Source organism: Amblyomma mixtum, chromosome 1, assembly GCF_055824585.1.
Source record: "Amblyomma mixtum isolate Tamu chromosome 1, ASM5582458v1, whole genome shotgun sequence".
In the NCBI taxonomy this organism is placed as follows: domain Eukaryota; kingdom Metazoa; phylum Arthropoda; class Arachnida; order Ixodida; family Ixodidae; genus Amblyomma; species Amblyomma mixtum.
Window position 1 is genome coordinate 149,044,706 of NC_143012.1, and position 23,967 is coordinate 149,068,672.

The window sequence follows — 23,967 nt, forward strand, 5'->3', positions numbered from 1 at the left end:
GGCAGATATATATATATAATACACACACACATACCAGGGAAAGGGAATGAGAGGCTCGTTATACGTATGAGAGACGCCAGTACAGACAGAAACCAAGGTTTGGTTTCTGTCACACACACGCGCGTGCACACACACACACACACACATATATATATATATCGAAGTATTCGCTTCGTTAAAGGAAACATTTATTCGACTCGACGTTTCGATCGGAAGACCGATCTTCTTCAAGAGTTCGGTCTTCCGATTGAAACGTCGAGTTGAATAAATAAACGAAGCGTATACTTCGCTATATACTCCTGTAAGCAGTCAAGTACTTCATGCTCTCGCAACCTGCGTGCGTGCGTGCGTGTGCGCATGTGTGTGCATGTGTGTGTGTGTGTGTGTGTACGCGCGCGTGCGTGTGTAGCTAAGCTTACTCATGAATATTTACGTGGCACTGGTGGGTGGGATCTGGAAAGATGGAAATTGGTGCGAAGACCCCTCACCGCCTGTGTTGTGGCATCTGTCTGCAGGTGCGGGAGGCGTTCGACAAGTATGACAAGGTGTTCGTCTACTCTGTGTCCAACATGCGCAACACCAAGCTCAAGGACGTGCGCCAGGAGTGGAAGGACAGCAGGTGTGTCGCCCTCTTCCCCTCTCTCTCTCTCTCTCTCTGCCCACAGGGAAAGCAAGGACAGTTGGAACAAAGCAGCCCACGAACAGCACAGGGAATAATGCCATGTGTCAGGGACGTCATTGGGCACCTGTGCCTTTCCACACTTTATAGACGGCCCCTTGTTCAGTGCCAGCGCCTTTGCCCTGGTGGGCAGCGCACTGGGCATCTTCCCCGTTGTGACTGACTAGTTTCATGGCGGTAACCACACTGAAGGGCTGTGGCTGTGCCTCGTCTGTTTTTTTTTTTTCTTTATCACTTGCTGAGATATTAATGCGGCAGCGTAAGATGCCCCGTTACTTAGAAAATTTGGCCTCGGCGTTGTCGGCGTTGTGAGCAAACAATCATGGGCATGACTCTGGTAGGTGGTGCCTAAGAGCAACCTAGGAGGGAGGTGGGCCACCTATGTCACGTGACCTTGTGGCGTCATCACAGCCTGCCCAGCGTGGCACATGGCAGTTAAATTAATGATTGGCCGATCGGGAGGAACAACCTGGGCCGCACTAGGCCTACCGCTGGGAGCTCCTGCCATCGCAGGGGAAGTGGCGCATCGCTTAACCGCTGCACCACTACGCCAGCAATGGTAAGATAACTCCCACGGATCTGTGAGTGTTAAGTAGAGAATGACATTCTGCATATATGGGAATGAACCCATTACACTATCATGTCTTACTCTTAAGGCGGAGCTGAAGTGTCCCCTCCTATTCTGTTATCTTTTTTTTAATGTGAGACCATTAGATGGCTCATCGGCACAAAAACATTAGATGGCTCATCGGCACAAAAACACTGCATCGCCCAAAAGGTAGCATTACAAAACTCTTGATTGGTCAAAGCTCTGTGACGTCATCAGAGGCAAGGAAATACGAAATGTTAACCAGTGAAAGTCAGTTATTGGTAATCACATCTGCACCAGCTGCAAAGGAATAGAATAGAGTTATAATGGAATTGGAATCGGAATTAGAATAGAATTGCAATGCTTTTGCATTACTCGCACGTATGTTCCTTGGGCACCCCCGCTAATTTTTAAATCCACTATCTATGTGAAACCACGCTCGCTCGATCACATGCACATCTGCCGTGAGAAATTTTCTTTTTATTCTGTTTCAATGCCCTCATTAAATCTACGGTGTTAGAGAGAGGCGTGGGAATTATGCAGTGTTAAGAAGTGCTGGTTGTGGCCATTTTAAAGAACGTAGCGCCAGAAACGCTTATGATGGAGGCAAGGCTGTGGTTCCAGCCCAGCACACTCTTTTCAGTAAAAGGGCATTGAGGTGCAAGTTAGTGCTGCTGTGGGTGTGTGAACCTTTGAAAACAGTCGACGTGAGGAGATGTGTAAAAAGATGCTAGCTCGAGGTTAGTGTAGTAAAGTTCATGAGAAAGGCTGATGTGCGAGATTTTCATACGCAGTGTCAAGTCGTTTTGGTCGAGATGAAATTTTATTGAGGGAATGTCGGCAGTGCGGGAGTACTTAGGATATTGAATGATTCTAGGGAAGAAGTGAGAAATGACAAATGAAGATCCCTAACTGCAGAAGCGCATTCTAGTTTGGAACAGACTAGTGTTTTACACAGCAGTAGTTTCAATCAAAGTGGCTAGGAAATGTTGTGATGTTAAGATCCAAGCATGCAGGTAGCATTAGCAGTGAATTGATGGGCTCTGCCTCGACCAGTAATTAATTATATGGGTGCTGAGATATTTGTGTATCGAAAAGTAACGGACCTAGATCAGAGGCTTGCGGAACACCAGAGGTAGCAGAGGCAGGCAATTCAAAGTCGTTATTATGGATGACACGAGTTTCCACTCTGCCTTAAAGGGGCTGCGAAACACTGCTTGGGGGGATACCGGCTATACTTCAGGTGGGTTCTTTATGTCGCACAGATGCTGACCTAAAAAGAATTACAGGAATCGATGCACAGGAACGGAAGTTATTCAGTGAAGAAATTTCAAAATACAAGCAAACAAAACGCTGCCCTCAACTCGATTTTGGCGGGGCTTTCCTCTCCTATTTCGCTCTCCTAATGACGGCACCTGGCGCAACCAATCAAAACAGCCAACCAGAGCACGTCGCGGAAGTTTGTACTCCATGGTTGCCTGCTCCCTGTAACTCGTTCTTGCTGAGACTGGCAGCGTCGTTTCCATGCCAGAGCGCCCCTGGTGGTGTATTTTTATTTTACTTGCTTTGCAGGGCTTTTATCTAAGACAAACAAGTTGTTTTTGTTGATCTAATATAAAATGCAGACAGGTGACAAAATGTGTCTCTATTTATTCACACAATTTGCAGTATATTTACTGTTTGTCCGATCGTCAAGCTCGCGCCAGGTGATTTCATATCTGCTGCTAAAAACCTGCCACTGTGTGGCGACACCATCAGAGCCATGAAGTTGTTTTTGGGAGGACATTAAAATATTAAAAAACGGACTGTATGTGGTATTACCGGCGCTAATAGCACCATTATAACTGACTGTATGCAATCAACAGGCAAAACAGTTAACTAAGATTGTGTTTCTGGGCCCCTTTAACTCTCTAAACTAACTTCACCAAGGACACAACACCATGCTACGTCAGCCGCACATTCTGCTGTGAACTGTGTTGAAGATCAATTGAGATTCAATGGCTTAGCAGCCATAAAATTTATGGGGCACTGATTACATTGTCCTTTCTTCTCCATTGGGCACTTTTCTGTGTAATTCTTCGCCTGCGGAACAGTGCGGGCGCTGTTGCAGCCTTATAACCATTTCTACCAATGTGCTCCCACTACTGATTACATGTTTGCAAAGGTTATTGTGATGAACTGTCTTGCTGTTTCATTTCACCTCACTGACCTGACCTGACCGCCAGAGTTATGCAGCCGTGCCTCACTTGTTGGGGTTATCCAGTGTAACAGTTCCGTGCCATTCTTCTGTTGTGCTTTTGTTGGTTTTAATGTGACATTAGAAGCCCCATGAGGCCAAAGTTCTTTGTTGGTCGTTAAATTCGCCCATTGGTTGGAGGAGAGTGACATCACGAGAGCCTTTAAAAGGTCAAGGAATAAAATATTGATTTGCCCGCGCATGTCAGTTGTCAATTGCATACAGTGCAAGCAAGGGAAATTAGACGGTAGTTTGCGGGGTTATTTATGTCTCCAGTTTTATGAATTGGAATAACTTCAGAAACATTCCATTCACTGAGTACATCGCCAGTAGCCAGGGATTTATTGTAAAGAAAGAGGAGATGTTTGGACATCCACTCTGCATACCTTTTCAGAAACTGGTTAGGAATATGAGAGGAAAGGAACAGCGCAGTTACTGTCTTGCTTCACGGTGGACAGTTTGACCTCAGTGGTGTTACGCTTAACACTTCGTAATGCGTTGCGGCTGCCGTTGTACCCCCTAAATGGCTTATACATAGCTAATAAATACAGCTTTCTGTTTTGCATGCCCATGGTGTCATCTTCCGTGACGTCAGTGTCATTTAATGTTCAGTAATTAAGCCATAGCCAGCCTTAGCTTCTCATGCGCGCCTCTCGCTTTTGACTCGTGGCCCCAAGACCTTTGAAAAGTTGACTTCTCCTCGCAGCTCAGGAGCCCATTGGATGAGCCACTTTAAAGAGCGTCGTCATATCGTGTGCAGTGTCCATTTGCCTCCGAATCTTGGCGTCGCAATCCAAGACTGTGTTGCTTTCTGCGCACAGTGTGGCGCTGCGGCCAGGCAGACGCTCTTTACTATAACTAAGCTATTACAATGAAAGCTGTAATAGCTTTTCTCAAGACGTTTGGTAGAATCAATGTATGGGGTACAACGGCAGCCGTGTGTGACGCATTAGATGGACTCCACTGCCGCGTACCTCAGAGTGCGATTAGGTGTCCCCAGGGAGCGAGCTATGTGCCTTTCCTTTCCTCTAAGCCAACGAAGTGTTGAGACTGCGAATAAGACGACACTGGGTCCTAGACTATCTGCTTCTTGCAAGCAGGCCCTGGAGCCCGTGAAGTGTGCCGGGAACGCGATTGATCCAAAGAATGCAAGTGAAAGAAGGCCAAGTCTGCCCTTGGCCCGTTAATACGACCCCCTTAACTCTTTCCCTACCATGGGGAAAATGACCATTTTCTGAAAGTTTCAGTACATTTCTTTTTCTGTAAAAACTACTGCATTCAGTATTGATTGCGATACCTAAAAACAGAGCTGAATAAAGGGGCTTTCTATTAATATACGTTTAAACAACAAATTGCATGTTGCAACAAAAAATTTTATTTGCTAAAAACAAGCCTTTAGAAAAAAATCCAACAAAACTTGCAAATCTTCAACAAATCTTCAGCACCTTGCAACATTTTCAGCCTCGTTGTTGCACAGGACGTCGATTAGATCACTCGCAGACGAACGGAGTCCTGAGATTTGCTATGTCTTAGAGCGCGTGCCGCGCGTGCGGAGGCTACCAAGCGACTTCGATGGTACCGCATCTTCGGAGTGGTTTCGAAAAATGCCGTTTTGTAGGGGAAAAAAAAAAACTACATCGGAAACAAAACTTCAGTTCTCCGGCTATAAGCTACATGCGCATCGTGCCTGTAAGCAACACGGAAGGCTCCGAAGTCGAGCGGCGAAGGCGTCATCTGCGGGCAACATGGCAGGCAATGAGCGCAGGTCCGCGTCTTCATTTCTTCGCAGCGCGTTAAAAAGTGCCCCCTCGCGAGACAAAAAACTACACCAGAAACAAAACTTTGGTTCCTGGCCTACAAACTACATCTGCAGCGTGGTCATTAGCAACGTAGAAGGTTTTGAAATCGGGGCATGAAATTATCGTTAGTGGGCTAACGATGCTCAATGGGCGCGGTAGGGAAAGAGTTAATATTGATGACTCGAACTATGGTTAGTTTTTCTGGGGACCAAACTTTTTCAATGTATTTACACCTCGTTTATATGAAAACTAGCTGCCCGGACAATTAAGAGGGTGGAAATGCATGGAGCCCATTGGACCTATGTGTTATTTTTGTCCCATTAACCTGGACAGCAATGAGAACAAAATCTTAGGTGCCTCTGCCAGAAGGTCTGCCCCTTGTATTATGAGTGGAGAAAGCCAGCGAAAGCCTGTGCACAAGTGCACATGCCACAGTAATGGCCTTGTTATATGTGTGTGGTTTCACGTTTTGCAGTCGCAAGGTGCCCGATCGTCGAGCCTCACCTGTAATAACTACGACGAGCAGCGACCATTGTCCAACAGAAAAAACGCTTTATTTCCCAAAGCATCGTGTCCCTTATAGCGCACGCTAGGGTGCTGTGCACAGTTTATCAGCAGCGTGGAATCATCGTTCCAACACCGGCTCGCTAGTCGCTTGCGCTGTCACATTACCACTTGCAGGGTTGCCACATTGCAGGGTCCCTCAAAGGAGGTCCACTGTCACCCTGCAGCTGCTTCTTGGTTAAAGTTGCTTGCATTGCTTCTTTCTTTGTTTGCTCAGTGTTGTGCTGAGTCCTGCGCTTCCCTGTTGTGTGTGCCAGGTTCTACTTTGGCAAGAACAAGGTGATGGCGGTGGCCCTGGGGCGCTTCATCGACGAGGACCACCGGGAGAACCTGCACAAGGTCAGCGAGCGGTTGCGGGGCCAGTGCGGCCTCTTCTTCACCAACGCACCCAAGGAGAAAGTGCTGCAGTGAGTGGCCTCCCCAGGGGGGACACTTACAGTCACTGTGTTGCTGTGGCCGCAACTGGCAAAGGACAGGTGTTAATTGGAGAGACACGGGAGAGAGGCCTTTGCCCTGCAGTGGGCGTAGTCAGGCTGATGATGATGATGTTGTTGTTGCTCAATAAACGGGCTTGGTCAGAGCATATAACACCAAGGCAAGATAGCCGACGGTCATTAAGGTAACTGACAGGATTCCAAGAGAAGGCAAGTGTAGCAGGGGGCGGCAGAAGGTTAGGTGGGCAGATGAGATCAGGAAGTTTGCGAGGATAAGGTGGCTGTGGCTGGCACGGGACAGGGTTAATTGGAGAGATATGGGAGAGGCCTTTGTCCTGCAGTGGACGCAGCCGGGATAATGATGATGATGTTGTTGCAGCTGCTGCGAGCAGCAATCGTAGTGGTGCTCATATTTTGAGCAATAACACAGAAGCTATGCCCTTCTTTTCACTTGCCTTTTAGTTACTGTAGGGGCTACATGCACAGGTTGGCACGGCAAAAATGGTAGTGTTTCGCTCTTGCTTGTTCTGCGCAGTTTGTGTTTCAGTGCTCAGCGGCGGCCTTTCATTTTGGACGCTGAAGCCACTCATGAGGAATGCCACTCTGTGGACTGTGTTGCACCATGGGTTCTTTATTGCTGATGCGCGAGGGGCATTCACCACGCATGGTCATTGACGAACACATTGCGACACTGTTGGTGTGTGCGCCACAACTGTGATGCAGAGTGGTTGCTAGGATGTAACCGAACACAGCATGCGCAAGTACTACACTCTTTCAGTGAAGGGGTGCATCGCATGGTTGCCTTCGTGGCACAACCTGATGTAATGAAGCATTGCAAGGCAATGCACATTCAGCTGCCAAACTGGCGAAAAAACAGTCTGCCTTGCTTGACTTGGGCTCCTTTATGGCTATGAAAATTTTATAACGTGCCAATATCCCTGTTTTTAGGTGTGCTTTTTGTAACTCTGGAGGTGGCAGTATGGTGGCAGGGGTACAGTAAAAGCTTGTCAATTTGACACTGATGGGACCACAAAAAGTTGTTGAATTATTTGAATGTTGAAACATCTAATGAACAACAAAAAACGAAAGAAATATGCCTCAGCATGACGTACCTTATTTAGCAAAGAAGTTTGTAATCATCACCTGTTTCTTTTTCTTTTTTTTTTGCGGGCATATTTTAGCGGCGATAACAGCGCTAATCACTGCAAGGTGCTCCGTGGCTCCTGCACCATTAGGAATCTGTTAACAGAAGTCCTCTAGCACGGGCAGGGCTTCTGCGGCTGCTTTTATCACACGCTTTGGTGGTTGGGGCAGCTGGTCACAATCATCATCTTTCGATGAACCATCATTGCCGGCACCTGTGATCTCCTGCATTATTTTGTCCTCAGTCAGTTGCCGAGTGACTGCGACTCCATCATCGACGGTCATGTAATCTGTGAGCCGCACGGAAGACGGTAAGATGTTGTCGAAACAGCTGTCGTCTTCTGTGGTTGCGGTTGCGTCGGATGCTTCAGATGGCATTTCCTCTGTGCAGCAGTCCGGCGGCACAAGACCGCTCTGCCAGGAGCAGTTTGCTGTGATTGCTGCAGACATGTCGGCCCATTCATGTGCCAGAATGTTCAAAGCGCTGAGGAGTGTCAGGTCACACTTCTTCCCAGTTTCCATACACAAAAGCACACGCTGCAGCATGTGCTTTCTGTATTTAAATTTGGTGTATTGAATTATGCCCTGATCCATGGGCTACAGGGCTTCGGCTACATTCGGAGGGAGAAACACCAGCTTGATCCATTCAAGGCCCAACACCTTGTAGTGAGCACTGCTGTTGTCCGCAATCATGAGCATCTCTCAACTCCAAAGCATCAGTCAAATTGTTGCAGCCAGCACTGAAAAATGTTAAATGTCATCCAGGCCTTCCTCTTAGCTTGGTAATCAACAGGGCCTCGCGTTCTTGAGGCACCTCGGCTTCTGCGCCTTCCTATCACTAAAAGTGGCAAACGCTGTGTTCCCGTCATGTTGGTGGCAATTAGGACGGTAACTCTTTCCTTGCTGCATTTTCCTGCTATGCAAGCGTCACCTTTGAATGAGATCGTTTTGTCTGGGAGTGCTTTAAAAAACAGCGCTGTCTCGGCGGCGTTGATTTTATTACTGGCGTCATACGCAGCCAGGTGTTCTTGAAGCCTGATGGTCACTCCTCGATCACTTCATTCACGGAGGCTCTTTCACTGCACACATGCTTAAAAGTCAAACTGTGCCAGCTTCTGAAACGAGCTAGCCAATCTTCCGAAGCTTTAAAATCTTCAGTGTTCCTTTTGGCGGCTAATGTTTCAGTGTGGGCACAAATTAGTGGCCCACACACAGGAAGATAAGCCTTAAATGCGTTTGTGATCCATCGCACCACAGCTTCAAGTTCCGGGTGGGCCGCCATCCACAGTCGTTTTCTTTTGGCATTGACGGTTTCACTGTCGGAACGCCTCCAAGATACTTTTTTCATTTTTGACATACATGGCCAAGGTTGTCCGTTGCACTTCGTATTTGTCTGTCAGGTCACGGCAGGAAACGGCGTTCTTGACCGCATTCAATATTTCTACTTTCGTGGCTAGATCTTTCACCTGGTACTTTGGCCGCTTTGCCGATGTCGCCATCGCAGCAGCATGCGACGTGGTGGGAGATGCGCAGGCACAGCGTGCTACACACTCTCCAAAGCAGCACAGTAAACACGGTGGTGAAGCGCGCAATAACCAAGAAAGGTGACTTAGGGTTAAGTAACCGTGACTGCAGCAGCAAAAAGCACGCAGCAACGACACGCCAAAACAAGACTTAAAGATAGGATTAATGCGACTACGACACGACTACACAAAGTTAGGGCTAGCAGAGAGTCAAAGCAAGACAACAAAGCATTTGGCCACCGCAGACCCTGCTTCCCTCACCCTCCCTCACACTGCTGATGATGACAACCGTACAGATGGCCTACGCTGCATTTTTTTTTTTTTTTTACGCAGCTGCATTGAAACAACGTGCTTCACCCCATAGACTCGTGTATATTTTTGTAGGGATAAGGCTCGCTGGTCGAATTATCTCGCTTTCCGAATTAACCAGGGGTCAGATAACGAGTGTTAACTTTATTCTACAGCTAAGTGCCTGCAGAATTGCCCAGATGACAGCAGCCTGTAAAATGGCAGTAACCCAGCATGGTGGTCGTACAAAGCACGTTTCACCCGGCCTGTTGTACAACAGGCATGCAAGTGAGTGCGAATGCCGAGGGAGTACACACATGACATCACTTGCATGTGTGTACTCCCCTGGCATGAGACATTGGCTGCGAAAGGTTCCCTGCTTGCCTTTCAGCTTTAACTTGGGAGGCGACACTTCAACCCTGGGGGCAAATTGAAGTTCGCCTGTATTAAGGGGTTACCACATTCTTATGACAGAAGTCCTACTTGCACTGATACAGGAGCTTCGATTAGCCAGAAAAAAAAGTAAAAAAAAAAATGAAATACACTGATAGAGGTTTTGCCAGTATAGCCGATCCAGAATATATCGAACTCAAATAAGATCATGAAATAGCTTGATATATCGATGATTCGATGTATATAAAACGTGAGCACTTAGCAAGCTTGGCTTTTGACATCTGCTTTGTCGCTGTACAAGGTGTAAAAAGAGGGTAAGCATTGGGCGTGAGATAGTTTCCGGTGATTTGCGAATCTTCAGTGTGTTTACATATTTCATTTTATTGGCAGAGCTCTAGGTTCCTATTAATTGCATTAAAATTTCTGGGAATGTCTGCCGTGAAATTTGGCAGTTTTTAAGGGGGGAGCCTGGTCTTGAAAAGAAAATTTTATTAATCTAGTCATAGTTATGAAGTTTTCAGGGCACATCTATTTTTGTGCGCTGATTCTAGATATGTCATTTAATTTCATGTAAAACAATTCCTTGAGCACTTATGCAATTTTTATGCAAGTATTTTGCGAAGAGTTTTGAAGAAAACTTGCTGCGGGAAACTCGTTGAAATATATGCCACTGGGTTCTCTTGACACCAAGGAATGCAATAAGGGTAAAATTATCATCCTGGCTATCATAGAAGTTGAGTTATAGGGTTTAGAAGTTGTCGCTTCAGAAACTTTTCTTCTCATTTCTGAAGCGACGACTTCAAAACCCTATAACCTAAGTTCCATGATAGGCAGGAAGACAATTTTACCCTTATTGCATTCCTTGGTGTCAAGAGAACCCAATGGCACACATTTCAGCGAGCTTCCCGCAAGAAATTTTTTTCAAAGCTTTTTGCAAAATACATGCATCAAAATTACGTGAGTGCTTCGAGGAATTGTTTTACGTGAAAGCAGGTTTTTGCGTGAAAGCACATAAGCAGGCTCAAGTGTCTCTGCTGACCTTCTTTTTTTTCTGCGGCGTCGGCGTGTATGAGTTGAGGAGCGTCGTTTTAATGCGATACCGTTAAGGAGCCCACAACACAGAAAAGTTGGTAACGGCGGCATTGGCCGTGAGCGAAAAGTCCATGAAAAAATGGCCACAGAAGCAGTGTAGGTAGCAGGGGGGCCACCTGGGTCACGGGACCTTGTGACGCTATCACAACCTGTCCTCTGGATTGTGTGATTTGTCACGAGATGTTGCTCGGGAACAGCAGCCTGGGTCATCCAGGGCCTACTGATAGCAGCACCTGCATCTGACAGTGCAGTGACGCATCGCTTAACCACAGTACCGCTGTGACAGAAGTGGCATGAGGACTGCCAGGTGTATGTGAATGTACAGAGGGCAAAACGCTTATCTAGAACACGTTATTACTTCAGATTACGATTTTCACCACAGCATTACCGCTATCAAGTCATCCATCGCTATCAGCCCACTAGCCCTTAGATGCAAAGTTTCTCGCTTATGTTTATTGCACAAATTATATCACAATTTTCCTAACCTACGCGAGTCCCTTCTAGTCCCTCCTGTGCGCACGTCATCCCGTTTATTCAACTCCATGAGCATCCAACGTTTATACGGATCAACTAATGCCTTTAACAAATCATTTTTGCCAGCCGCTATTCAAGACTGGAATAGGCTTCCAGAATCGGTTGTCATTGAACGCGATCCAGTAAGGTTTAAAGAACGTCTGATGTGTTATCTTGCTGTATAAATTGTTTCATTTCCCTTTCGTGACTTTATTTCTCTTTATGCTTTTGTTGTGTGTTTTTTTTTTGTTCTTTTTCTTATTCTTTTTTTTTTTCTCACCACCAATGTGAGTCATGTTGAATGTACTACTCCCCACCCCCCCCTTATGTAATACCCCCCAGGGGCCTTTAAGGGCCAAATAAATGATGATGATGATGATATCTATAGATAACATTTGGTTAAAAATGATCTGGACGTAAGCATGTGCAGTTAAACTCATAGGATTTCGTTGTAATTTTTTTTACTTCCTGGTCGCAGCAGCTTTGGGAGGTGCGGAACTGACAGTTCACTCGTTGTAGACGTGTTTTGCCCTCTGTACATATAGAATGACCAATTCAATATCGGCACTAAATTAATCCAGTAATGCTGAGGTGTGCCCTCCAATTTTAACATGGAAGCGTTAAGGCTCCCATTCGGCAGAAAATCTGGTGGTGGCAGTGGTGGCCGATGGTGGTGGCGTGATCGGCATTGTGAGCGAAGAATCCTGGGAGGAGTGACCAGGTGGGCCACCCAGGTCACCACACGCTCCACCGGTGGCAGCACCTGCCACCGCAGGGAAGTGGTGCATCGCTTAACTGCTGCACCACTGTGGAAGATGTGGTACAAGGACTCCCAGCGATCTATGAATGTAAAGTACAGAATGACCAATTCTGCATAGATGGACATTAACCCATTATTGCTATCCAAACAACTTCCATCTGCGAATAATGGAGCCGAACACTGGAACTGAAGTGAAAACCGAAGTTCTAGGGCACCTAATTCACATTTGTTCTAACTATGCAAAATGACCATCAGTTTTTATGCGAAGCATATTACTAGAGCTACACTACAGCCCGTCGAGCGCGGCGGTGGAGCTACCATTGACCTTTAGCGTGACCACGTGACAACATGACGTCACAGCAGAGGAGAGATGGGCTGCCGGCTCGCGCGGTCGGCCGCGGCGGTGGAGGCTCCACATCAGAGGCGTTGCAGCTGACCACGTGACGCTACAGCAGCGGTATAAAGCTGAGCTTGCCTCGCTCTCCGGGCACTTACGAGGCGGCCAGGTGTTGGGATGCCGCCTAGAAGCAGGGCTGATTTGAACGAGAAGCGAAAGCTTCAGCGTGCCACAGAGACCGATGAAGAGCGGGATGAACGTCTGGCTAAGCGGCGTGCTCAATATGCGGCTCGGCGACAACGTTCTACAACAATTGAAGAACAAAGCGAGGAACTTTACCAAGCCTAGCCATCAATATGCTTCGCATCTGACTAGGCTTAACCTTAGCTAAGCCTCAGCCATTTTTTTCTTTATTGTCTGCTTTGCTTTCCGTTTTCTACTTGACATGTCATGTGTTTAGATACATTTGTGCATTTATTTATTTTTTCTTTGTGTGCTCAGTTTTGCGGGTTATTACCCTTCTTGTTGGTGCTCGAAGAGTGCTTTTTGCCTTTCACTTTGAATCATGGAGAGGCATCCGGGGACAATCACTGACCCCTGAGCACTGTTGTTTTCCCCTCGGTCATGCTTTGGGCCTGTTTTTCAGGTGGTTTGACGAGTACCGGGACGCAGACTTCGCGCGGGCAGGCTTTCGGGCAACGCAGCAGGTCTTGCTGGACCAAGGTCCACTCCCCCAGTTCCAGCACTCTCTGGAGCCACACCTGAGGCACCTGGGCCTACCCACTAGCCTCCAGAAAGGTGATGGGGAGCACTGCCACGGGTTCTTTCACTTTGAGTGTTGAAGCTGCGATGCGGGACAGAGCGTGGGAATAAGAGAGCAGTGGAGGTTGTGATAACAGACACGGGTTAATGATGTCCTGGTTGAAGTCAAAAAGAAGAGATGGGCTTGGGCAGGGTATGTAATACGAAGGCAAGATAACCAATGGTTATCAAGGGTAACGGAAGGCAAGCGCAGCGGGGGGCAGCAAAAGTTTTGGTGGGCAGCTGAGATTAAGGGGGGGAAGCTGGTCTTTAGAAAAAAAAAATTTTGTTAAAGGTGCACTGAAGAGGAATCTGAACTTGTCTTTTTGCCGCGCGAACTCGATCTACACGTTCCGAGCTTTCTTAGAAACTGCGATTTACTGCCCTGTGTGGCCGATTTCCCCAATTAAATCGAATTAACGTCCGGCTCCCGCCTTTTTTTTTTAATTCTGCCTCGTACGGTGGGCGGAGTCGACCAACGCGTAGAGCGCCTTTCACCCAGTCTCGTGGCGGCTTGCCGCTCTGCCATCGGCGGAGTAATACGTAGTAGTCCGTAGTAGCAAATAGTCCGCGTGTATTTTTATTTATTCGGGCTTATTTTGTGGCTATATTATCTGCGAATGAAACTATTTATTCATGGAAACCTAAAAAACAAAGTAAAGCGAAAGCAAAGCCTCCACGGGACTGGGTGAAAGGCGCTCCACGCGTTGGTCGACTCCGCCCACCGTACGAGGCAGAATTCAAAAAAAAGGCGGGAGCCGGACGTTAATTCATTTTAATTGGGGAAATCGGCCACACAGGGCAATAAGTCACTGTTTCTAAGAATGCTAGGAACGTGTGGATCGAGTTCCCGCGGCAAAAAGGCATGTTCAGAATCCTCTTCAGTGCACCTTTAATGAAGTCACAATAATGCAATCTTCAAGAAACATGTACCTTTGCGTGCCGATTCCAAATATGTAATTCAGTTTTATGTAAAACAACTCCTTATGCATTTATATAATATGTTATATAATTTTTTGCCTACAGCACTCGATAAATTTTGCTGCAGGAAACTTGCTAGGACGCATGCCATTGGTTTGTCTTGACATCAGACTATGCAGTAAGGACAAAATTATTATCCTGCCTATCATAGAAGCTTAGTTACAGGGTTTTTGGTTTGCCACTTCACAAACGGGAAGAAACTGATGATTTCAAAATCCTATAGTTCACCTTCTATAACAGGCAGGATGATAATTCTACACTTATTGCACAGCTTGATGTCAAGAGAAACCAATGGCATGCAATCTAACAAGTTTTCTGCTGTAGAATTTCTTTCAAACTCTCGGCAAAAGTTTCCTAACATAATGCATAAGTGCACAAGGACTTGTTTTGCATAAGATTCAATACATATTTGGAATCAGCACGCAAAAATGCATGTTCCCTGAAGATTGCATGGTTGTGACTTCATTAGTAAAAATTTATTTCCAAGACCCTCTTCCCCCCTTAAAAAGGTGCACTGAAGAGGAATCTGAACTTGTCTTTTTGCCGTGGGAACTCAATCTACAGGTTTCGAGCATTCTTAGAAACTTCGACTTATTGCCCTGTGTGGCCGATTTCCCTAATTAAATCGAATTAACGCCCGGCTCCCGCCTTTTTTTTTTTAAATTCTCCCTCGTGCGGTGGGCTGAGTTGACCAATGCAGGGAGTGCCTTTCACCCAGTCCCGTGGCGGCTTGCCGCTCTGCCATCGGCGGAGTAATACATAGTAGTCCGTAGAAGCAAATAGTCCGCGCGTATTTTTAGTTCTGCGGGCTTATTTTGCGGTTATTTTATCTGCAAATGAAACTATTTATTCGCGGAAACCTAAAAAACAAAATGAAGCAAAAGCAAAGCCTCCACGGAGCTGGCTGCAAGGCACTCCACGCGTTGGTCGACTCCGCCCACCGTACCAGTGAGAATTAAAAATAAAGGCGGGAGCCGGACGTTGATTCAATTTAATTAGGGAAATCGGCCACAGAGGGCAATAAGCCGCAGTTTCTAAAAATGCTAGGAACGTGTAGGTAGTTCCCGTGGCAAAAAGACATGTTCAGAATCCTCTTCAGTGCACCTTTAAGAACACTGCAGGGGCAAGGCGGCTGCAGCAGGCACAGTACAGGATTGACTGGAGAGATGTGGGAGAGGCATTTGTCGTACAGTGAGCGTAGTAAAGCTGATGGTGGTGGAGGTTGGGGGGGATGGGGTTGAGCATGCCTGCAGTGCCACAAAGCACACTTCACTCCTGCCCTCTCTACAGTGGACAGGTTCCTTAAAACATCTTGCAGCAGTGCTGAGTTTGGAAAAAGATACAGCTCTCGTTTTTTTTTTGTTTGTTTTTTTTTTTTTTAATATTACAGTAGTGCTTTGCATAAAGCCTTCATCTCTGTCGAGTGCAGTTCGGTCACATAGTTGTCCTGTTCCGATTACGCAACCGTGCTGTTGCTGTGACTCTGTAGAGTTTGTCCTGCCACACTCTACAGCTGCATCATGTCAGGTGGTGAAGCGATGCAATTTGGAGTAAATCTTGGGGCCACTCGCTTCCCCAGCGATACAGGTGTAGTGAGAGCAGCATGGAAGTGGAATTGGAATGCATGGAATTGCCGCCTTGAAGGACTCGAGGCTCACGTGTACCTCCTCGAATGGAATGCATGTCAGCAAGGTGCCATCAGAGTCAACGTGGCAGAAATGCAACATGTTGACAGCAAGCTTATGGCTCCCCCTTTTTCACAAAAAGAGCGCGGATCGATGTAGCTTCCCATTTCTACCAGGAAACGAAGGAAACTTGCCAAAATGTACTAAGTGCGCTATGAAGTGACAAAAAGCCAGCCAGGATAATATCCTAATTCACAGTTTCAGAATATCTAAATGTGCAAATAATAGTTTTTTGTTTTTGGTTCGAAGTGAATAGTAATTTTTTTTTTTTTAATAATATCTACTTCTGGCACACAAAAATGGTTGAGTGGCACAATAGGCATTTTCAAAGTCATGTATTTTTTGAACACACAATGCCATTACATAAAAAAAGGAGTGTTCGCAGTGAAACTTTGTCACGCTCAGTGAAGTTGGGTTGATTTTCTGCAAAAACGGCCATCGGAAAATGGACGAGCTGACCTACGTTCAGTGCCGATGTATCTTCGGGGTGTGAGACCTGTATGTGGCGCCTCTGACTGCTGCTTTTAACTGTGATTGCGTCGTTGCACAGCTGTTGCTGTTAAGCGGTGAGTCCATGGTGCCTGCTAAGCGTATGCCCTGTGCACTCAACGCGGTAGCGTAGGGCATTGCGAAAGGGGTCCCTGTCTCCCTGTGTGTCGTACTAGCGCCCCTTCTTGCCTGCACTGTTGCACTTTTTTAGCGAATTTCATGTGGCGAAAGGGGGGCTGCAGTCATCTCAGACCCTCTCTGCGGAAACCAAGGGGGCGATGCATCCTGTGTCGTCTAAAATCGCATCTGTCGTCTAAAATTTTTATTTCAGTTAATCAAAGGTCAGTACAATATTGACACATCCAATATTATATCGTTCTCCTCAGGGTACAACACAAGACAACGCCATGATTTTACAGTAACACCATCAAACGCACGAATTAACACCTTTAAGTACTCCTTTTTCCCCAGAACGATTACAGACTGGAATAATCTAACTAATGATGCAGTAACCCAAACTTCACTAAAAAGGTTTGAAAGCCACCTTTAATTTTTAAAATGTCGTACCGCTACATTTCTGTGTTTCGTTTTTTTTTTTTTTTTTTTGCAATTGTGTTCTTGATCTTAAATTGTTGATCAATTGTTCTTGTATTGTTTGCTTGTTCCTGAGGACGTTTTTGTTGTTTCCAGAATTTATGTATTGTGTGCCCACCCTGCGAAGGTCTTGTAAAAGATCGCAGTATCAATAAATAAAATAAATAAATAAATCCTCCGAGATGAGAGATTTAGCATAGTGCAATCCACTTCCACGAGGAACCACTGCACGTACACAGAACATTCTAAGGATGCCACAAGATGCCAGGGGGCGGCCAACTGTTTGCACGCCTGCCCTGCCATACCTGTCAGCGTGTGCACACTGGCAGCACACAAAAAAAGATAGCTCTGTGCTAAATCTCTCTATTGATGCACGCCGCTGTGCCAGTTATGGCACGTGCGCATCACAGGTAGCGCAGCCGCAGACACGGGGCAGGTACGATCGGGGTGCTCACGTCTGTTACCATAGGCATGCACAGACTGGCTCCAGCATTTGCACAGGAGCCCAGGCATGCAGCGTGGGGTCGGGACTTTGATTGTGCGCAGAACTGAAAGCACACGCAGCAAGAGTTCCAAAACATGTTCGCTCAAGGCAAATACGTTGAGATTGAGATTTCGCATACCAGACATTCTGTTCGAATTGAATATTGAATACTTTACTATGTGTTCAAAATTATTGAATACTCGCGCATAGCTGCTAACAGATCCGTGGATCCCTTGGGCCCAGGCTACAGTGTAACGAAAGGGAGAAGTGGTGACCTAATGCTTGAACTCTGGGAGATAATGTGCGACATTCAAAACACTCAAAATTGTGTAGTTCTGTAATGTCCGTGTTTCTGTCACTGCTCGAGGTCCTTGAGCACGGTTCGCAGCGTAATTTATGAAATTGATTTTCTCCATCTCACTGAGAAGGGACTCGGAGATCAGAAAGGCCCTGCCGGGGGCGTCTGTCGTAGCAGATGTCTGTGAGTGCCGTGTGGCACCAAGTGCCCCAAGCATCCACACTTAGCCGTACGTGTCATGGCTGTGTCCAGGGAAAACGGGAACCTGATGGTTGAGCCAGTGCCGAGTGTTTGGACCTTTAACGCCCCTCGGCGGAGGCAAAACGCTTCTTTGGCCCCAGCTTCCCGCAGACGGCACCTCTGGCCTGAAACCTTCCTATCTCCTCCTCCCTGCTTGGTTTTCCTTCTTTCCTGGCGGCTAGGGTTAACCTTGTATGTTATAGCTGCCCTGGCTTGCCCCTATTTGGTTATACTGGCGGTGTACAGCTGGCGTGGGCATGACTTCCAAGTGCTTGTCCCGTCCCCTCGTTGGGCATCATGTTGGGTGGCTGGCACCACAGCCGAACAGTATATTTTTTATGGCTCCCCTTTCCCACAAAAGAGGATGGAACGGGCAGCAATTTTTTCAAAAGAAAGAAGGTAACATCTCTGAAATACCATGTAGTACACAGTGAGGCAGAAGAAAAGCCAGCACGAATTTTGTCCCCTTTCATAGTCTCCAAAGTCCTTGCCAGATTCTTCGGGCCGAGGTTACAAAGCAGCTAAAATTTGATTTGCTACTAGAACTGCAAAACAATGTACAGCACTCAAAGCTCCCAAACATTGGGATCATAGGGGAAATACTGTAAAAACCCGCATATAATACGAACCCAAATATAATACGAGGTGAAGTTTTAGAGACGTGAAATGGGAAAAAAAAAGTTTTACCCGCCTATAATACGAGTGACGAAAGATTAGAGAAGACATTTATTCAAATTGCAATCCGCACTTCACTTCAATCACTTTCTTCTTCAGCAGCGCTTTCTTCAGACATTTCTTTGTCCAACGAATCATCCCAGATGTACTCATCTTCCGTGCCACCGAGGGCGTTCAAAATGCCGCACGAGATGCGTCCATGATTTATTTACACTGCGTGGCTGGCGAAGCCCGCTTCAGCCGCCCGGTCGGCGTCACTGCAGGCTCACCTGAGAGCATCCACTCTGCGTAGCACTGCTTGACAGCGTCCTTGAACGGTTTGTTTACACAAACATCAAGGGGCCACGAAAGCTTCGTCGCGTTCCGCTGCACGCGAAAAGGGCTTCTTTCTGTCTTCGCCATCCACGGATGCTTCCTTCGACAAGACCAAACTGCCTCCCGGCCGCACTGTTGCCGATGTTCTCCGCAGCTAAAATCACTTTTCGCTTGAAAGCAGTTGCGTACTGTTTTCAAGACCCTGACATCGTGCTCCCCAAAACAATATCCACTTCACGAAGCATTCCTTACATGCAAGCACGTGCGTTGTCAACAGGCACACGGCACACCACGACCCCCCGGCGCACCCAATGGATCAACAAAGAAGCGACATCGTGACTGTAGTTTGTCGAGAGTAACGAAGCCAAGCCAAGCTGTAGCCACGCCGCAATAACAAAACCAAAACTTCGAGCAACTTCAAAAATTCTTGTTCGGATCCGCAAATAGTACGAGGCGGAAATTTAGGACGCTAATTATGGGAAGAAAACCTCGTATTATACGCGGGTTTTCACGGTAATGCCTGTTTTGATCGCAGCTCACCGATCCCTAAACACGATCTGCCGTGTTATCTCTGAGAGTGACTTTTGTCATTTGACAGAGGAAGAAATGCAGGAAGGGCTTGCTGACCAAGAAGTAATCAACATACATAGAATCAAGATCTGGAAAGATAATAAGGAAAGACCTACCAAACACCTTATCCTGAGATTCAAATCCAGCACATTCCCTGAAACAATAGAAGTAGGGCACATGAATCTTCATGTATGCCCATACATGCCGAACTCCCATAGATGCTTCGAATACCAGAAGTATGGTCATGGATCTGCCGCAGCCACGAAACATGCGTCAAATATGCTTCAAAGGATGATCAGTCATACAACTGTGACGCTGTGCCAAGTTGTGCGTACCGCAAGAGGGTCTTTGAAACAAATTTTTATTAATGAAGTCACAACTATGGAATCTTCAGGGAACATGCATTTTTGCATGCTGATTCCAAATATGTAATTTAAGATTATGTACAAGTCCTTACGCACTTATGCAATATGTTGGGTAACTTTTGCCAAGAGTTTGAAAGAAATTCTACTGCAGAAAACTTGTTAGATTGCATGCCATTGGTTTGTCTGACAGCAAGCTGTGCAGTAAGGGTAAAATTATCACCCTGCCTGTTATAGAAGGCGAGTTATAGGATTTTGAAATCATCAGTTTCTTCCCGTTTGTTAAGTGGCAAATTCAAAACCCTGTAACTCAACTCCTGTGATAGGCAGGATAATAATTCTGCCCTTATTGCATAGTTTGAAGTCAAGACAAGCCAATGGCATGCGTCCTAACAAGTTTCGTGCAGCAAAATTTATTGAGGGCTCTCGGCAAAAAGTTGCATAACATATTATATAGGTGCACAAGGATTTGTTTTACATAAAATTAAATTACATATTTAGAATCAGCACGTAAAGATACATGTTTCTTGAAGTTTCCATTACTGTGACTTCATTAACAAAATTTTTTTTTTTCTAAGACCAGCTTCCCCCCCTTATTAAAGAGAAGGAAATCATAGCTATAAGGACCAAGGGAAATATCTCATTCAGAGAAGCTCGGAGGTGATAGCACTTAGAAGAGCATACTGAAAAAATTGTGCAGAAACACGAAGACAAAGACAGGGACTAGCGCTACTCACAACTGAAGTTTTATTCCAGAAAACATGCACATATAAATAGGAAAAAACAAAACAAACCACACTAAGCTATCATCAAGAACATCACATGTCACCCCTATGTACAGGGTCTGTTCTGAAAGTAGTAGGACTGATTTTTTCCTGGGCAAACGGGCGGACGTGAGGCGGTCTGTGCTTGCAGGATCGGTGAAGGGGGATATTGGGAACGCTGGGAAAAATCGGCAGTTGGCTCTCGGCCGTTGAAGAGAGCAGGTCGCTTGTACTGTGAACCCCTGTCGAAGCGCCTCGTCACGGAGAATCATGGAACGTTTACTAGATCAGTGACACGCGATAAAATTTTGTGTAAAGCTTGGTAAAACGGGCAAAGAGATGCATGACATGATTAAGAAGGCCTACGGTGATGCTGCCATGGGTAGATAAAGGAGTTTTTGAGTGGCACAAGCCGTTCCGAGAAGGCAGGGAAAGAGTGGAAGATGGTGACCGCTCCGGACGCCCTTCGACCAGTGAGACCAACGAAAATGTGTTGCGAGTGAAATATTTACTAAACGGTGATCGTAGGATGAGTATGAGAATGATTGCAGATGACTTGAGCATTCCTCAAACCCAAGTTTTTGAGAATGTGACGGAAAACTTAGCCATGCGAAAAGTGTGCGCGAAATTGGTGCCGGGAGTGTTGTCAGAGGAGCAAAAGGTCAACCGGATAGCGATCTGCCAGGATCTTCTTCATCATGTGAATGAGGACCCCGATTTTTTGGACTATGTATTGACCTGTGACGAGACGTGGGTGCAATAAGGGTAAAATTGTCTTCCTGCCTATCATAGAACTTGAGTTATAGGGTTTTGAAGTTAAAGTTTATTCCTGTTTCTGAAGTGGCAGCTCCCAGTAACTCAAGATAGCCAGGGTGATAATTTTACCCTTATTGCATTCCTTGGTACCAAGAGAACCCAATGGCGTACATTTCAGCAAGTTTCCCGCAGCAAATTTCCTTCGAAACTCTTCGTAAAATACTTGCATAAAAACTGCATCAGTGCTCAAGGAATTGTTTTACATGAAATTAAATGACACATCCAGAATCAGCGCACAAAAATATGTGTGCCCTGGAAACTTCATAACTATGACTAGATTGATAAAATTTCCTTTTCAAGACCAGGCTGCCCCCTTAAGCACCGACGCTGATGCCGCTGAACAGATTTCGGCTTCATGGCCCTCCTAATGATATCGCATCAAAAATGAAGTGCAGGTGTGTTGGCACCACTGGCCATTCTCGCTAGCAAACTCTGCTTTTTTCCATGCGAATCCATGAGGAGCCAAACTAGAGCTGTGCACGGGCCGCAAATTTCAGCCCGCGCCCGGCCCGAGCCCTACACTACTGACGGAGGCCCGGCCCGACACTGAAGAAACCTGAGCCCGCCCGGGCCCGGCCCGAGTTAAGGCCCGGCCCGGGCCCAGCCCGACCTGCAAAACTAAAATTGAAGTGACGACGAAACAGAAAGAGATAATTTAAGGAAAATCAGTTTATTTCAATGCTTTTAAAATGTTTGGCTCTCATGGTCAAGATGAAAATTAGTGAGTATATGCAAACACGGCGCATGTAGAGAGTTATCACTCCAAGTTATTATGTAAAAACAACAAATCGTCCATTGATGATGGCTTGAGGCAAGTGCGGCGCTCCTGCATAATGAACCTGGCAGCGCTGAAATTTCTCTCGCTGCTTGAACTGGTAGCCGGAATGGCTAACACCTTCTTGGCAAGAAGAGAAAGCTTGGGGTACGTCGCTGCCTTGCTTCTCCAAAACTGTGATAGCTCAAACTCTGAGCAAGGGGGCTGGAGCCACGCAGGAGCGATCGCGAAGCCCGGCCGGCCCGTCCGAGACAAATATACCGTGGCCCGAGCCCAGCCCGGACCCGGGTGAATAGACTGCCGCAATGCCCGAGCCCGGCCCGCGGGCTGGGCCGGGTATGGGCTTTCGGGCTGGCCCGAGCCCGTGCACATCTCTAAGCCAAACCTACACCACCATCCACATTCAGAGAGTGATCACGGAGTCCCATTCAAGTCTTGACGTAACGAGTCTTAATCGAGTGGCTAGAAATATTTTCAAAATTTTCTTCGCAGTAAATGCGTCTTTTTTTGCCGGGCAGACATCAGCCTAGCTGCAAAGAGACACAGAATCTAGGGGAAATGTTGGACAAAGCTGACCGTAGCGCGTCCGTTTGAATGCGGAAATCCCGCAAAAGATGGCCAAGAAATTTATTTTCAGAAAATTGTTGCATCCGCTTGTGCATCTCTTTTTCTTTATGCTGTCCCCCATAGCTCTATTGCTGAAATCGAGTGGGGAGTACTTTAAAAATATAGCTCTGTGAATCATGGTGGCTATGTTTTGTGGGGATATGCTCGAACAATGGATATATTTTTCTCCTTTACAGTTTTTTTGCCCAGATGCTCGCCTTGCGGAGCTGATTTTTTCACTACTGTTTCATCTTTATTGGACCCATTTGTTTTGTAGGATGTCCAGAACCCCAGCACAGGCCAAGACATTCTTTGTTATTGAAATTTGCAAAATTTTAATTTCACGTGTGAAATTTTCTTTACACTGTGGGTATGTTCTACGGACACTTTTTTGCATAAATTAAAAACCGGAGTTCTGTGCTTTGCAAACAAAAAAAAAATTGTCCGCCTGTAGCAGCACCCCAGTAGGAATGCAGTGAATGCTGAAGCAGCCTTCTGGTACATTTTCTTATATCTGCAGCATTTTCACAAAATTCAGTTGAAAAATATATATCACAAAACACTTTTCACCTTTTATCTCTCTCTCTCTCTTTTCCACCAGAGGTTACTCTTGACATGAACCCTTTGAAGGTTTTTGCCGTATATGTACGGCGGCGGTTTTCTGTCCTGCAAGGTCTTTGCCGTACAGGTACGGTTTCGATCTTCCGTTTGAAATTTTGCGCCAAAAGAACAATGCGTGCTCACTGGGGGGTGCTGCCACCTCTTAGGACTTACAAGAAGTGTTTGAATTTTGTGCTGCCTTCTTACGGAGATAAGCAGAACTTATGTCTAGCTTTAGCGCGGCGGCACAGACTGCGGCAACACCCCTTTTGTAGCTTTGGTTTCGCCGCGTGGTCGCAATGGAGTCGCGCGAAATTTGAGTTTTCTTTTTGTCAGCACTATCTTGCAGGGGCTGCCGAAGTTGATTTCTATCTTTATTGGCGCTGCTCTTAGCTTGCTTATCACCGTTGCTCGCGAGGTATTCTCGCCCTCTGTGGCAACGCGCCTACGCGGTTTCAATTCCGCCGCGGGATCGGAACGGAGTCGCGCGAAACATGTTTTCTCTTTTTGGGCACTCTCTTGCAGAGACGGCGGCAGTTGATTTCTATCTTTATTGGTGCTG

At 46.4% G+C, this 23,967-nt stretch overlaps 1 protein-coding gene across 1 annotated transcript in view; it reads left to right on the forward strand.

The window, feature by feature from the left end:
- Nucleotides 1-23,967, forward strand: part of RpLP0-like (ribosomal protein LP0-like) — a 72,721-nt gene that overhangs the window by 34,180 nt on the left and 14,574 nt on the right. Inside the window, exons 3-5 of the mRNA XM_089557902.1 lie at nucleotides 516-619; nucleotides 6,125-6,274; nucleotides 12,997-13,148. Of these exons, the coding sequence (XP_089414028.1) occupies nucleotides 516-619; nucleotides 6,125-6,274; nucleotides 12,997-13,148 (406 nt within the window). The remainder of the gene's footprint in view (nucleotides 1-515; nucleotides 620-6,124; nucleotides 6,275-12,996; nucleotides 13,149-23,967) is intronic.